The sequence below is a fragment of the Neolamprologus brichardi genome, chromosome 18 (genome assembly GCF_056152115.1).
Source record: "Neolamprologus brichardi isolate AB-2024 chromosome 18, ASM5615211v1, whole genome shotgun sequence".
NCBI lineage: Eukaryota > Metazoa > Chordata > Actinopteri > Cichliformes > Cichlidae > Neolamprologus > Neolamprologus brichardi.
Window position 1 is genome coordinate 14,888,141 of NC_142121.1, and position 15,620 is coordinate 14,903,760.

At 38.2% G+C, this 15,620-nt stretch overlaps 1 protein-coding gene across 3 annotated transcripts in view; it reads right to left on the reverse strand.

Annotated features, from left to right (window-relative positions):
• The window catches only part of LOC102795976 (guanine nucleotide exchange factor VAV3-like), a 58,052-nt gene that overhangs the window by 25,425 nt on the left and 17,007 nt on the right, over nucleotides 1-15,620 (reverse strand). For 2 of the 3 annotated variants that reach the window (XM_087831405.1, XM_087831407.1), the window contains exons 5-15: nucleotides 14,995-15,112; nucleotides 13,901-13,993; nucleotides 13,468-13,536; nucleotides 13,275-13,378; nucleotides 12,789-12,888; nucleotides 12,405-12,500; nucleotides 8,172-8,240; nucleotides 7,625-7,711; nucleotides 6,301-6,386; nucleotides 5,692-5,824; nucleotides 2,110-2,219 (exon numbers count right to left, since the gene is read on the reverse strand). In XM_087831405.1, coding sequence (XP_087687531.1) covers nucleotides 2,110-2,219; nucleotides 5,692-5,824; nucleotides 6,301-6,386; nucleotides 7,625-7,711; nucleotides 8,172-8,240; nucleotides 12,405-12,500; nucleotides 12,789-12,888; nucleotides 13,275-13,378; nucleotides 13,468-13,536; nucleotides 13,901-13,993; nucleotides 14,995-15,112 — 1,065 coding nt within the window. The remainder of the gene's footprint in view (nucleotides 1-2,109; nucleotides 2,220-5,691; nucleotides 5,825-6,300; nucleotides 6,387-7,624; nucleotides 7,712-8,171; nucleotides 8,241-12,404; nucleotides 12,501-12,788; nucleotides 12,889-13,274; nucleotides 13,379-13,467; nucleotides 13,537-13,900; nucleotides 13,994-14,994; nucleotides 15,113-15,620) is intronic. The other variant, XM_087831406.1, reaches the window with a different exon arrangement.

The following is a 15,620-nucleotide window of genomic DNA, read 5'->3' on the forward strand; positions in this document are numbered from 1 at the left end:
TTCTCCCTCCCTCGCTCACAGACACATAACGTGTATGGCAGTCCATTCTTCCTGCAGCACGGACTACACTGCCTATGATGCTACTGTAGCATTCTGCCTATTAGCTTAGCACAACAACAACAAAAAGGCCTCTCTCACCCAGGAAACATGCAGAGAGAGAGCGTCACCCTGTAACCATGCCAACCGTAACGCTGCCGCCTGGAACAACAGAACGTAGCTGTCAAACAAAACCCAAACAGTCCTGACCCGCCACAATATGAAACAGGGAAGTACCCTGTGTAATCCATTTATTTCAACAAAGTAACTGTATTCTAAATACCACCTTTTTAAACGGTAACTGTAACGGAATACAGTTACTCATATTTTGTATTTTAAATACGTAACGGCGGTACATGTATTCCGTTACTCCCCAACACTGCATATGAGTGTTCTGAAAATGCCATAACAATCAAGTTAGAGCTTGTCCAAAGTTGTCCTTCCTCACATGTAGCACACAGTAGAAGCTAGCGCATGTCAGCCACATTATTACCGAAATATTCTTTTTTTTTAGCCAAGTACTGGCCAGTACTTGAATGCTGTGGCCACAACATTGCCTACACTACTGTGAAATTGAACACCTGACATACTTTGTTTGAAGAAGTCGACAGGTTAAACCACCTAAAATGGTTCCCATGCACCTTTTTCAGTTCGGCTTAAAAAAAAACCAGAGCTGCATTGAATATGCACAAACAGCTTTAGTTTAACGTGTGAGGATGCTAATATTTGTTAATTGTCTCTAAACACAAACTACAGCCCTAGAATCATGCTGCTCATATGGCAAAAAACATGTAAGTACTACGTTTGTACGAGTGGGCGTCTCAGTAGTGGGAACAATTTTCTTCCCGTTTACTCAAATACAATTCATTCTTAATAATTTCTTCATCAACTAAACAGAGCAACTTTGTTGGGGAAGAACAATCTTTAGTTTATTCCTTCAGCTGATTGAAATAAAAGCAATTTTACCTACAGTGCACGCATCCGAATAAATGAAGAGGACTTGAATGAGCCCAGGCAAATCTAATTTTGATCTGCATGTGTTCCACCATGAGAGGTGGAAACATGAATAGCAGGAATAGGCAGCCTTTCTGGAACGTGAATAAACACACGAAAACATTTTTGTATTAAACACGCCATCCAGAAGCCACTTAGACTGAGTGCTCCCATAAGTGAGTCCTTCATCAAAAGCCCATATCCGCTTAGGTAGGTACAATTTTCACTTTTTGAATTGGCCCCTTCTGGTGTCATTACTCAATGCACAGAGGCACAAGTCGCTGTTTTCAGGTGCAAACCCTGCCCGTGCGGCAAAACAGTTTTAAACCTGGGGTGAAAATGGATACAGCCTTTTCTTTTAAGTTTTGAAAATTACACATTCAGTTTTTTGTGCCAGGGGCTTAATGGTAATGGAAGTGTAGAAATTTATACGTCACTGCATAAAGTTTAAGTTCAAGGAAAGACAGAGAAGTACTAAAACTGCACATTGTGTACTGTACAATTTGCATTGCTGGTACAGTAAACATATCAAGAATACTTTCACTGAGAAGTGTATTTAGAAAGGCCACAGCATACAGTTGGGTTTCAGATACAACCCCAACAAAAAAAACATTTGTTCAGTCAGAGTGTGATGTCAAAACAAGACAGCATTCTTCCAAATCAACATAAAATAGGATGCGGATGGGATATCTGCCCGCAAAAGCTTCCTACTGTTACAAAATAATATGAAAGATACATCTCCATAAAGCACTGATTTGAAAAACCATCGAGGCAGAGTGACTTCTTTGTAGTTCTGCAGCTCTCTGGAACAGTTTATGTTAACGTGCAGCAGTATATGTGTGTGTGAGTGTGTTATCTTACTGTTGTCAGCAGTGTGTGCTTGGTAACAGCTAAGACCTGATCAAACAGTGCACATGAAAGAGTCAACACCTCTTTTGGCCTTGGAATAACACACATGCAAACAAAGACAAATAAACACCGTACACACCCACACCCACGCATAAGACCAGTGTGATTACGTGTCTGCAGCACGGCTACCAAACTGTCACCGCTGTGGTGTTCATGTCTCTGTATACTTACATGGCCATTTCAAACTGATCCAGCCACTTCTTCTTCAGCTCTCTGGTCTTAAAAAAGAGTTCAAAGCCCGTGTGCCCCTGCTGGTGTGTCACATAGAAACCGTAGCACCACTGTGGGGTTCAAGAAGAAGGAAATAATCAAATTCACCGGTGCGTTTTGTTTTCTTTTTTCTTTCTGATGCATTTTGGGTACAGAAGCATTTATGTGTGGGGCTAAACTAGCTAAATATATACAGGAATAATTACCTCACAGAATCAACACTTTTGTGGTGGGGGACACAGTAGTTTGGTTGGTGAAAATCTTTCTTCACAGCAAGAACAAACTTTTCATCTATGTCATAAATCCCCAATACCATAACAGGTTGTTGCAATGTAGTTATCCGTTTAACTGTAAACAGTGCATCGTGCTCTGTAATTGGAATGGATGCATTGTCTGAAATACCAGAGAATGACTACTGAGCTACTGGCTGTTAAAACAGCTGAATAAAAACATTTAGGGAAAATAAAATACACCCAAGTAAACTCTGAGTAACTCCATCCGATGCTGTTGTTTTACTGGTTATCATATATTCCAGTTTGTGAGTTTGTATTTAAGTTAGGAATGCAGACGCCCACACGGTCTTTTGTCAAGCTGAAAATATTGTTACACATTCGATAATAATAAAATAGCGCTGCATTTTGGGAAAACATGTTTATAGGCCTTTTTTTCTTTTTTATGAAAAAAACAGGACACTTTATTAAATATGAAACTCAAATCGAGAGACAGTCACCTTAGTTTCAGTTAGTCTACACTCATTTTTTAATTTAGACTATAATTAAATTCAATTTACTTATATGCCATCTGCTGCAACTATAGCTCTGACTATACATTCATACAGTACTTTAGAAACCAACGCAGGCACAGTGACACCGTCTGCACATTGACAGACCTCGGGGGTCCAAACCTGCCCAATAAAGTCCTTGGGGCCCCTCTAGTGAGACCAGTGACACTTGAGTTGAAAGTTACACAAACCCATACAAATTGGCAATGAAAAACTAAAGACTCATATTGCTGATAAGCTGCAGTGCGAGCTCAATCGATTCAGCTCCCAGTAGTTGCTTCTGAGTGAGGACGATGTGCAGGTCAGACTTTGAGAACTACCCCTTATCTCGCTTTAAAACTTAAAAGATGTCATTCATCAGCTTATGAAGCTGTTTCACTCAAAAACTACAAATACATTGGAAATGTGTTGAGGATACTGTGTGCTCACAGTCGTTGGTGATTTCCCTGATCCATTTCTGCACCTACAGAAAATGTCTCTCTTTTCTTTTTTCTATTTTGCCTCTGCAATCAAAGACAACTATGTTTGCACTGTTATAGCTATAGCTACATTTATCTATGATTGTACTGTGTGTATGGTTATGTGTGTGCCAGTGCAAGTACAAGTGCAATTTTTTTGTTTTCATGAAAAAGCAAAAGTCACTTGAGCTAAATGCCTCCCGTCAAAGTTGCCTGTCCAGGTCATGTGGTCTGTTGCCAAGCTTGCACATGCAAGGAAACCTCCTGCTGTGAAGTGACAGTGCTAACCACTGCAACCAGGAGTGCTACAGACACAGTGCTTCTAGTGTATGTGATAAGTCAATCGGGATTAGCTTCATATCTACCGTACAGACATAAGAGTGGTGCCTGTACTGCAGTATAGGGGAAATAAACCCATTCACCAAAATGCCAAATTCTTCCTTTATTGCATAATTATGCAGATTACTTTTAAATCATTCTTATCTAAAATGTTTTATTATCCCATCAGACACGAGCCATGTCTAAAGAAAATAAGCACATTAAGAAATGGGTGCTATTTCCTCATCACCAGCATTTATGCCTTGTATCTGACCAAGACAACTAAGGGCTTACTGAATCATGGTAATCTCAAAATATCTAAAATACAGTCTGGGTTTAATTTTATTTAGCATCATTTTGAACCACCTTGTAATTTGTAATCTTGCCAATCACACATTTATTTTAGTTCAAACAATGACATGACAAGACAGACAAAAAGAGGAAGACCACAGAGAAAGGTTTAGAGAAGCAGTGACAAGAGGACAAGCAGATTGTTGGTGTGACAGAAGAGAAGAAGATGATGAAGGTGGAGAAGAAAAAGACAAAGAATGACAAGGCAAAAAGAAACGCAGACACCACCCTTCTAACATGAAGCCATAACGCTTTTATCAGTCTCCACTGACGTCTTTGTGCCAAGATGGCTGCCATCAGCATCACAGATCAGTGCATCAAGAGAGCAGCAGCAATAATATTTTAACACGCGCTTTGCACAGAGAGTACTGAATGACTTAAGCTGTGTTAACATTGAGACGGAGCGTTCTAATCTACCTTAGAGAAACCAGAAAGCTTCGGAAAGTCCTAAATTTCAGAACATAACTTCTAGGCCAGAAACCAGCCATCTCTACCAGATCTTGACCACGTCTTCTGAATTTTAAACTGACAACTGTTTGCTTGTTGTCTTCAGAAGCATATTCAATTAACCAGCTATCCTCAAATGCATTTTTTTTTTCAACCACTAGCTACTAAATAGCTCCACAGCAGCACTTTCAGTTTAAGTGCCTTGCCCATGGGTCCATTAAGGGACTTTTTAAATCATTTCCCAAACCTCTTGGCTTTTTCAAGTCTAATCTGCTTCAGCTGATTGTGTCATATTTAATAACAGGAAAAGTGGTTGGGCTTTACCTGTCTGTGACAGGCCGGCTCTGAGAAGTCCTGAGAGTTTCTGAGTGTTAAATCATTGATAACCGTGAGGGTGCTCGGTGGTCACAGTGCTCAATGAAATCTACCAAAAAATGGGCTGTAACTTTAAATGGCCTCGGAGGATTGCGCACATCCTTCACCTGATATTAATATCGCTGTCTTGTGTGTTCATGGGGGTAGGTACAGAGTATCTCTTTCTCTGAATATTAGTTTTGTGGGTGCAAGTCTTGCGACAAAGAAATTCTTACGCATGTGTCTGTGTCATTTTGTGCAGCATTAAATAAAGGTCGTATGTGATTGATGGAGCTTTGGGTTGAAAGCAGGATAAAAATGAAGGGTAGAAATGTATCCGACCGTGTTCAGAATCATTAAGGGGTTTATGTCACTGCATGTTTCAGACGAGATTTTTAATTCAGAAATATTGAATAATCCTATCTAAAATATACCAATCACTGTCAAACAGAAAATAGACAATAGAGTAAATGTGGATGATAATAGAGTCTCTTTGAGAAAAACCACAGAGCCATTTCATTCTGGCAAGCTGTCACTTTCACATTAGCAATCAGCAGCAGAGTGAGAAGACACCATCTGTGGGCATACATCAACAAGACATCAACAAGTCCACTCCACTACAATACGGCCTGCAAATGTTCCCACAAGCCGAAAGATAGCATAGTGTGTAAACTGTATGCACCTTACGGGCTTCTACATCCGTGTTTGCCAAAAAACAAATAAACGCTACGGCCAAACTGTATGACAACAGTCCTTAGTGTATTCACAGATAAAGATCCATTTCACAATAAAAGATGACGTAGAAAAAGACTAATATAGTACACCGCGTCTGACCTTTTTACCCTCTCTGTCAGGCGTGGGGTTGTTTGTGATCTTGAAGTAGTTGAGGTCGAGTATGTCTTTCATCTCATAGTTGTCTCCTCTTCGCTTGCAAACAATGACTGCCACATCAAATAAAAAGATGTGCCTATGAAATAAGAAGACAGAGTGTTACATTGCTTCCTTATTAACACGAGTATATATGTCACGTACAGTTACGTAAAAGTAGGTTTGTTTTTATTGTTGTTACTTTCTTGCCTTAGAGGTTAAGAAAGCTGACACCAGTATTTGGCTTAACTCTGAAGGTAAATATATTAGATACCAAAGTTTTAGTCTGACGTTTTCTTGGATGCCTGAAAGTGTTTGTATCCCACAACTTTTGTAAGTCGTTGCCAACAAAACAAGAACCCTATGACCCCAAGTCAGTAAACTCAATATTGCTGATTCTTTCTTTCTTTCTTTCTTTTTTATTTACAAAAATGAAACCAACTTATTTTCACTCCAAATTCCACATTTTTCCCAAAATTTGAAAACCATTACATTAAAATTAATTTAACATGCATTTGTTTCCTGTCTGCAATCCTAATTTTCCTTCCCAAACAATGAACTTGGAGGTACAACAACCTGTCCTGTTTCTTCTTGTCCACACTGGAGACTATGCGCACCTCTCCATCTCCCTTTGGCCGGCCGTAGGTGACCAGCGGCGTATTCTGCAAACAAAACACGAAGGAGGTAAAAACGCTAGACTGTACACTTTGGAGATCAAGCAACTCTTAAAATGTCAAGGCTCATCTTTCTCAAGGCTTGAAAAACATACAAGGATCATATGTGATTAAGTCAACATTTTGATGCAGAACTGGGACCTACCAACTGGAATCCAAGCGAAAGTTGAATTTAAAGAGTTAAAAAGAAGAGAAAAATAAATGAAGATAGTTTGAGAAAGCAAAAGGTTTTACATCACACCTAACAGCTACTTCAGGAATGCAATATATATTTATAAAAGTACCTAAAAGTATACTAATATGAATCAAATCCCCATAAAATATTAACTTCTGCAAATAAATGTTCACATAATATTCATAATAAGACATCAGGTAAGTTTTTAGACATTCAACTGATTAGTATCAGTTGATTCCTGCCACCTGATTCACTGATTAAAGTTCATTCATGTGCAATCAGGTCAAGACAAGAATGAGGGTCTTTGTAATCTGACAAGCTCTCTTGTCTCTGCTGCTGGGTTTCACGACTCTCTGTAACCTCCCTGTTTTCTCTTTGACCAGCTTCTCTCGGCTACTGAAACCTTCAGAAATGTAAAAACATAATTTACATTTTAATGTCAGCGGTAATGCTGAACAATAATACAAATATCTTTCAGTGGATGCAGCTAAATTGCATTAATTATCCATAATTATGCAGATTACTTTTAAATCATTCTTATCTAAAATGTTTTATTATCCCATCAGACACTTATTATGATTCTGTTTTTAATCACAGTAGAAACATCTACAAAAAAAAAGAAAAATTCTTCACATCTTCACACCTAAGAAGAATGACTGAAATATTTAGTAAGCTATTACCCAATACATTTTCTGTGGATAGTCATCACTGCAGCTCTAAATGGTATTATCTTTCTCTAAATCTCTGATATGGTTTTAGGCGGGATTTTTAAGACCTCAAAGATACATAAAATACACTTTTTACCTCTATTATTAGCCGTTAAGTACATATTATAGTGGCATCTTTTATCATTGTGCATGTTTGACCTGAATTCTGTTTCGTGGTGGATTCCCTTAGACTACATTAAATTTAGACAAAGACTGGACTTTTTAAGCACTTGCGAAAACTGAATGTCTTCTAAAAGAAAAAACGTGCTGCAGTGATATTTTACACTCTTACGTGGTCAATCCTAACAGCTGCTGCTAATTGTTGAAAAAAATCTTTATTTTACCAGGTTTTCAATAGACCTCTGGTACTGGTCGATCTCCCTTAGAGTCTCATTATCTCTCTTCACCTCGTTGACGTACTGAGCCAGGTCCTGACAATACAGACCCACACAGACACAAAAACACACATATTATGTTTTGTAAGTTCAGTCTGAAGGAATTTAAACATGCAAAACAAATCGTGTTGTAAAGATAGTATGATGTCTTTTGTGCTACATTTTGGGGAAATCGCCCATTTAAAATATGTGCATGTTTCAGTGCTGAGAATTAGATGGGGGGACAAAGTGAATGACAATATTCTCCACACCTTTACTTTAAATGGATAAATGCGTGTTTGTATTGTAGTTTCTTTTTCTTGTTTGTTTCTTCAGTCAGAAAAGCCATCATGTCACGTGTGTGTGTGTGTTTGAGTTTGCTTCCTATTTTTATTTAATAGGTATTGATAGCTGAATGGCACAGACCGTTTGGAATAATCTGCTGAATCAGCCTGCTTTTGCTAACAGTCTAAAATCACTATGATTACGTACCATTTACCATAAGCACTGCACTTACTTTCATGGCATCAAGAGCGATCTTCAGGTTGCTCTTGTCAGCAGCATCCTGAGTGTGTTTGACTAGCTCCTGTTAGAGAGGAAAAGAAAATAAGTGGCAGACTACATCCACTAACAGAACTACAATTGCATAGGCAAGCACATTTAGCATCACTACATGGATTGATTTTATATTAAGGATCACTTTTAAATTGTATGAAAGACAAGATCCATCCTATACCAAATGGGTCCCTTCATATTCAGAGGACAGCTGTTAAAACACCAGGATAGCATCAGGTAATTAGATAATTATACTCTGAAATCAAAATTAAATGAATGAAGAAAGAAAGGGAGGGTTTTTTTCTTCTGCTTTGTTTAATTTTCAAAGTATATGAAAAAAAAAGCTTCTCGGCAAAGGCTGGTGATGGGATTTATCAAAGTATAAATATAATTTGAAGCAAATGAAGTAGTTTAATTCTCCTCCATGATCTTTCAGAATGAACAGTTAGAAATACAATACTGTGCAAATGTCTTGAGTCGTTCCTCATTACTTTATGTTTTACATGGAAAGTGGGATGGTGCAGTGATTCGCTGAAATGTGCAAATATTCATGGAAAGCATACAAAGCAAAACAGTTCTAATGAACATGAAATTTTATATTTGGTAAGATCAACTTTATTTTTCAACACAGCCTAAAATCTTGTATGCAAGCTTCGGCTGCTGCTGCCTTTTGTTCCATTGTATATGAAGTTGAGTCCACACTGCTTCACTAATGTTGAGGTTTGGACTCTGAGGAAGCCTATAACTGATAATGTTTGTATGTTTTCGAATCCAGGTATGCTTTTACTGCACTGGTAGTGTGTTTGGGATCATTTTTATGCTGTTGCCGTTGCCAATCAGATGCTTTTCAAATGGTATTGCATAGGAGAGCAAGTTCTGACAGTACTTTTCTCTGTTTATACTTTCATCAGTTTGACAAGACCCCAACACCATCCATCGTCTTTGCTTATCCCGTTCAGGGTCTTGACAGAGCCTCCACCATGTTTTAAAGATGGCTGTAAACACTCACTGTTGCTGTCCCAGCGTCCTCCTTACTGGAGATTTGAACCAAAAATTTCAATTTTGGATTCATGACTCAATAAGACCTGCTGCCACTTATTGTCAGTCCAGTTTCAGTATGGCGCATAATTGATCTCAGTTTTTTTGTGCGGTTTCACATCCTCAAAAATCCTTCCGTGACAGCCACGCTTCCACCGAGACCATTTTTGACGAGGCTTCAGTGAGCAGCAGATGGATGAACTGAAGAGTCAGCGGCATCTCTCAGGTGTCGTGTCAGGTCTTTGTTGACTGTCAGATACTTTTCAACCACTAAAAATACTTTTTATGCCCAAACTTTGGCATTTTGGGGAAATTCAACAAGAGAAACGGGAAGAAATTATGGGTCTAAGGCGTTTGGAAAGAAAAGCGTCTGGACTTCCAAGAAGCTTCTTCAGTTCTAAGGTCAAATTTTGGAGAGTCCCAGATTTAAGCCCTGTGGGAGTGTTCCCCCAAGAGGGACAATGGACCCCCTAGTGATCCTCTAACCTAATCACACGAACCAAGGTGTGAAAACGGGTGTAGGTCACAATCAGCCAAGGTTTCGGGTGAACTCATTGTGAAACCTAGCCCCACGCTATCATGTGATTTCCTGAGGTCAGAAGGCCCAGGATGTGAGTGGGTGTTAAGGTGTCTGGGATCCTACACAGACAAGAAATCGCGTGCTTCTGCAACAAGCTGCAAGTAACAAAGTGCCTAAATACACTGTTTAAAATAGGTTCTTTGCTAAGTTGCCTGTTATGTGTAGACACAAAATTGACTCATCTCATGAGTTCGCCAAGAAAAATAAATACATACATTTTTAAAATGGTCGGGTACAAGGACTGAATGGAAAATGAGTGAAAAAGCAGCCAATGTCCGAAGATAAATGAGGAAGGAAAATATAAAGACTTGAGGAGTGACTTTTGCACACTATATAAATATCAGTAATGTAAAGGTAAAGATAATTAATTCCATAATATATTCATAAAATCCATTATATAGGTAAATTTGACAGTGTACATCCATCCATCCATTCGCTTCCACTTATCCTTTTTCAGGGTCGCGGGGGTGGGGGGGAGCCTATCCCAGCTGTCTTAGGGCGAGAGGCAGGTACACCCTGGACGGGTCACAAGTCTGTCACAGGTCGCAAGTCTAGCACATAGACACAGACAACTCTTCGCACTCACTCATAAAACAGTTTTAAATTTTAAAGTTCTTCTGTTCTTCAAGCTTGAAGTATAAAGATGAATACACACATGGATTTTCTCTTCCTAGATGCAATAAACAAAACTCATATGAATACACTGCACTGCTGACATTCAAATACTATTGAATGTCAGCAGTTAAAGTGCAGGAAGAAAAAGGGATGTCTCACACACACACACACACACACACAGAAACATCTATTTCTTTAATCACATGGAAGTTACTGTTGTGAGCGCAACCTGCACAGGGGAATCAATCTGTTGATGAAACCTGTCCACAATCTCCCATGGAAGACACTGGGTTCATTACCATCAAAACAACTGTTAAGCAATAAAGAAAACATGAAACAATTCTAGACCACAGTGAATTGTTTCCACAGCAAATATGACTACGTACCTGAACAGAAAACATGTTTGCTAGCATTGTGCTTCATTTTCTGCTGACATTTTATTTTTAATTCTGGACAGATGTTGCTAGTTATAAATACATGCCGCCGATACTCTGTTTGCTGTGTGTGTTCGATGTTCGTGGCAGAAAAACTGCGTTAGCAAGATTTAATAATTATTACAGCATTATGCATATTATGTGCTTAATATTAAAAGTGGTAGAATGACTTTCGGTGTGACTAGCTCTGTGGTAACGTTACACAATAAGAGATTAACTATTGTTCAAACTGGTGTGTCTGTGCCGTGTATGGCACAATGCTCTTTCCTAACTGTGCTGTAACCTCTTTCACTTAATTTCCACCTCGCCACTTCTTTTCCCCTTTCATTCTTTTTTGTCCCTCCATCACACAGTTTCTCCTCAGGGGTGTCTGAGAACTCCCAGGATCAACACCATTCACCATGGAGGGCTTTACCTTCCACAACAATTTTTTTTAAAAGCTCTCTAGGCAAAGCCCTCATCTATCCTGCCAGCTGTAGTCTGACCTCTGATTCATACTGAGCTGGGGAGGTGGTGTCATACAGTAAATCAGTATGCAGTGAAATCTGTGGGAATCTAACAAGCTTGAAGTCTGGAATCCAGTATGTGAATGAATACTTTATGTACAACTGCCCTGCAAAATGTGTAACAAATCTACATAAATTCTGAGAATGATTTAAAACAATCTTGGTTCGGTTAATTTTGGAGGAAAAAGGAGAATATATCAAAATGCACTAACATAATGAACTAAATAATAACCTAGACTTTTTTTCTTCTTGGATATCAAAGGGAGAGAACAATGAATCAAATTTGTGGAGGATGTCGCCCTCAAGTGGTCACTGACATGCTACAAGGTAGTTGGAGCAACTAAAATAAAGTTGACAAAAGCCCTTTTCACTCTGAAGTGATTAAAATTTGCACCAAATGTAAAAAATATTTTTAGTATTAATTAAACATCAAACTTTTTATGGATTTTTCTAGGGTATACATAGAAAAACCAAACAACATCTGGAAATTCTGGATGTTCGTTCCTCCCATAGCAACAAGTAACAGTGCAAGCACCCCAGCAAGAAGCTGGGTTGCAACTGAAAATTATTTTTATGACCAGTTGATGAATGCTTTAGTATTTAAAATATCTGCAAATGATGATAAAATTCTTTCAATAGCAGTATGTGTTCTGGTGTTTTTTTTAGTGGGTTACCCATCTTTCAGTTTTTTTTAGCCAAATTAAAAATGTTTCCTTTATTATCCCAGAAGATTAAGAGAAAAAAAATCCCACCTATGAACCCGGAACAACCCATTTTTTTTTCAATTTGACATTTTTGCTTTCTTTTCTGGGATCAATCAACTAATCTTTCGCTACACATAAACATAAATTATTCCACTGAAATTGCTCAGTATAAATGTAGATATATATAAAGTGATAAGCGAGTCATAGATATTAAAATAATACCAAATAATTGTTAACCCAAAGTAAAAATAACAAAGCCACAAAGACTTTTCTGTCACATGTTATTTTTATGCTACTGCGTGAGTCAAACATCTCTACCTGCAAAAGGAGATGATACTTTAGGACTCTCTGCATTGGGACAACCAGCAGGTCCCTCAGTGTAAACTTCCCATTGTTCGCCCTTTTGGAGCACTCCTGGAACAAAAATGTAGTAACTGAACAGAACGACCTAGAATGCATCAAATACATTCACTTTAAGTGTCCTGTTGATGTAACTCTGACTGGCAGTAAGAATGACAACATATATATATTAAATTCTAGTATCATTGTTGTTAAAGCTGAAGCAAAGGAAGCGCATAATGCATTATCTAAAGACGTGTAAGTGTAGTGAAAACAATATACACTAGAGGTCACTGAAAGCTTGATCTGTATATCGGTGGTCATTGCATGTTATAGACAGGCCCGCTTCTTCTAACGTCTCACCTCCAGCTTCAGACGAACATCCTCCTTCTCTTTGCAAATGAGGTCTAAAACGGCGATGGCAATTTCCACTCGACTGCAGTATATTCCATAAATGAGCAATCTATAAAAATTCAATGGAAATGAGGTCATGATGAGTGGTGACTAGCAGGAAGGGACATTGGGTGTGCACGGAGGGCCACATATGTTGTTAAGGATCATTTCTCAAACAGCTGTATATACATATATATTTAGTTTTAATCTGAACCTTTTTGAAACACACCTGTACAAAGTTTAAGGACTTAAACTGTGTGGGCTTAAAGAATGATTTTTTTACACAACACTGACAGCTTTAATATAAATTTTGCAGATAGCAATCAATGAAAATGAAATTACTACAAAAATCAGCACTTCTGTAGTTGCATACTTCCACAAGCGAAAGTTCAACTCAAATAACTCTGAGACTTTTCTTTTTTGTTACATGCAACATGTTCATAATTCCTCAGATACCTCTCTTTGTAGCTGATAAAAATCTGGTAGAGATTTAAGGCATTTTTGTTTAAGATGGAATCCTGCACTTCAGCCATCAGGCTCTTGTGAAGTCTAACCAAGTCCTGCATCAGAGAAAGAAGCCATCAGTATCTGAACAGAAAAGTGTATCTTTCAATTGTGTGTGGCAAGAGTGAGAACTAGCGCGACTTACTGGAATGTTTACAAAAACTTTGTCTATTTCAGAAGTAGAGAAGAATTTCTTCAGTGGGTTCAGGAAATACTGGAGACAGAAGCATTGAAAATCTAAATGAAACTGAATTCAGCTCCTCTTCTTAGGCCATTTTACTTATTTACTGTACAGCTGGAAACTACAAACAGCGTGAAAGTGAATTTGTAAATAATTCATAACTCATACTGAAACCATTTACACACGTCACGTAGGATGTTTGACAGCAAACAAATTAGGGAATTGGCAACTGGGGATTTCCCCAAAATTCCCCATAAAAACCCCAATATTGTGCTCCGTGTGTTGTATAAAATGATAACAATTACAGCATTTACTGTCACTGAGATTAGATTTAGCATTATGATGCAGTAAATCCATCATTTGTTAGTTCAAAAGAGGAAAAACAAGAGTTCAGTACCTTCTCAATTGACTCGAGGGTTTCCGTGTATTTCTCCTCTGTCTGTTTAATCTCTGTAAGGCAGCAGCTTCGGACATCAACCTCTGCTTGCTTCTAGAAAGACAGATATCTTAGAAACTGTTGCTTGAATGTTTAAAAGAAAAAAAATATTTTTGTTAAGCCTTTATTTCTATCTGCAGACAGGAAAGCAATGTTTTAACAGCCACCAAACAGAGAGTAAGGTGCAGCAGGTGGCAAGTGAATAGATGAAGAGAACAGAATTAGGCCCCTTCAAACCAAAATTTACTAAAATACTTTTAAAACTATCAAGAAATCGGAAGAATCTGCCTTTGATATGCTTTAAATTTTAGGATTAGTTAGGAGGATTTTTCAATTTGCAAGTATAACCCATATAAAATGTTTCAATAGTTAGATTTATTCTATTCTTTATTCTAAGTAGTAGGATTTAAATAACAGACTAGTAAGGTATCTCACCTTATTTTATAATGTAATTTAGTCATTCATGTGCGTGTACATGTTTAGACATCTTTGTGAGGACAGAAAATTGTCATGCTACTATACTTGTGGGGCCCCACAGTCACTTATGAGGACAAAATGCCCGTCGTCACGAGTTCGAAGGCATTTTTGAGGCTCAAAATGTGGTTTCAGTGCCAGGGTTACAATTAGGTTGTGGTTAGTACTTATGGTTAGCAGGTTAGTACTTCAGGTTCGTTTTTCACAGGACTTATAATCCCATGACATTTTTCTACATGACTCTATAGAGATTAGGGGCTGCAGAGGGGCGTAAGACTTCTATAACATATATGTCTCTTAACTCAGTATATATTAGTATATGACTGGAACATTTTTTTACACTGTGGAAGTGTAAGTTATTTAAATTATGAGTCTTGCTCAGTAAAGATGTTGTAATGCTGAGTTTTAGAGGATTATCCTGCACCGGGTAAGAAGCTGCACTAAACTTTTAGTAATTAGGATTTTGTGGATTTTGTTTCCAACAATGCTCACCAACTATTCGACATGTGAGTTAAAGGTATTTAGTGTTTTGTGTGGTGTTTGATAGGTGTGTGTATGTAAGCGCTGACTAATTGTGGTACCAGTGGGGGAAGCTGCTCCGTTCTCATGAGGTCTTCATAGATCTCGCCACCAGCATAATCGTCTTCTAGGCCATAGACCGCTGCATACAAGTCATCTTCGTCCTCAGGAACATTCTCACTGTGACATACACAAAAAAATAAATAAATAAACACCACTGAAATCTGCTGATTATCAGTTAATTTTTGCATTCGCAAGAGATGCAAGAAGTAACCTTTGTTACACCGGTTGAGTAACTCAGCATTAAATAACAATCACTGCATTTAACATTCAGGAATTATGTATTTCCAAAAGGAATGATTCACTGAAATGAAAATTCTGGAGATTATTAAAAGCCTTATTTGCCACGAGCATAATGCAAAAATTGCTCTATACACCTGTGATTACTCTTCTCTGTCGATCAATCACATTGTCAACAGCACCCATCCAGATCCCTGATGTGGGTGTGCAAGCACTCAGCAAAAACATGTAGAATTACTCATTCATTTCCTCTGACAGTAACATCGAAACGGAGCCAAGCCAGTTAACAAAACATGTGGGTGTCTAGACCCCAGGAGAGCATGGATGATGAGCAGAGCTGGTTCTGCTACTGAGTGAAATAATCACGTTCTATCAACACTAGTAATGG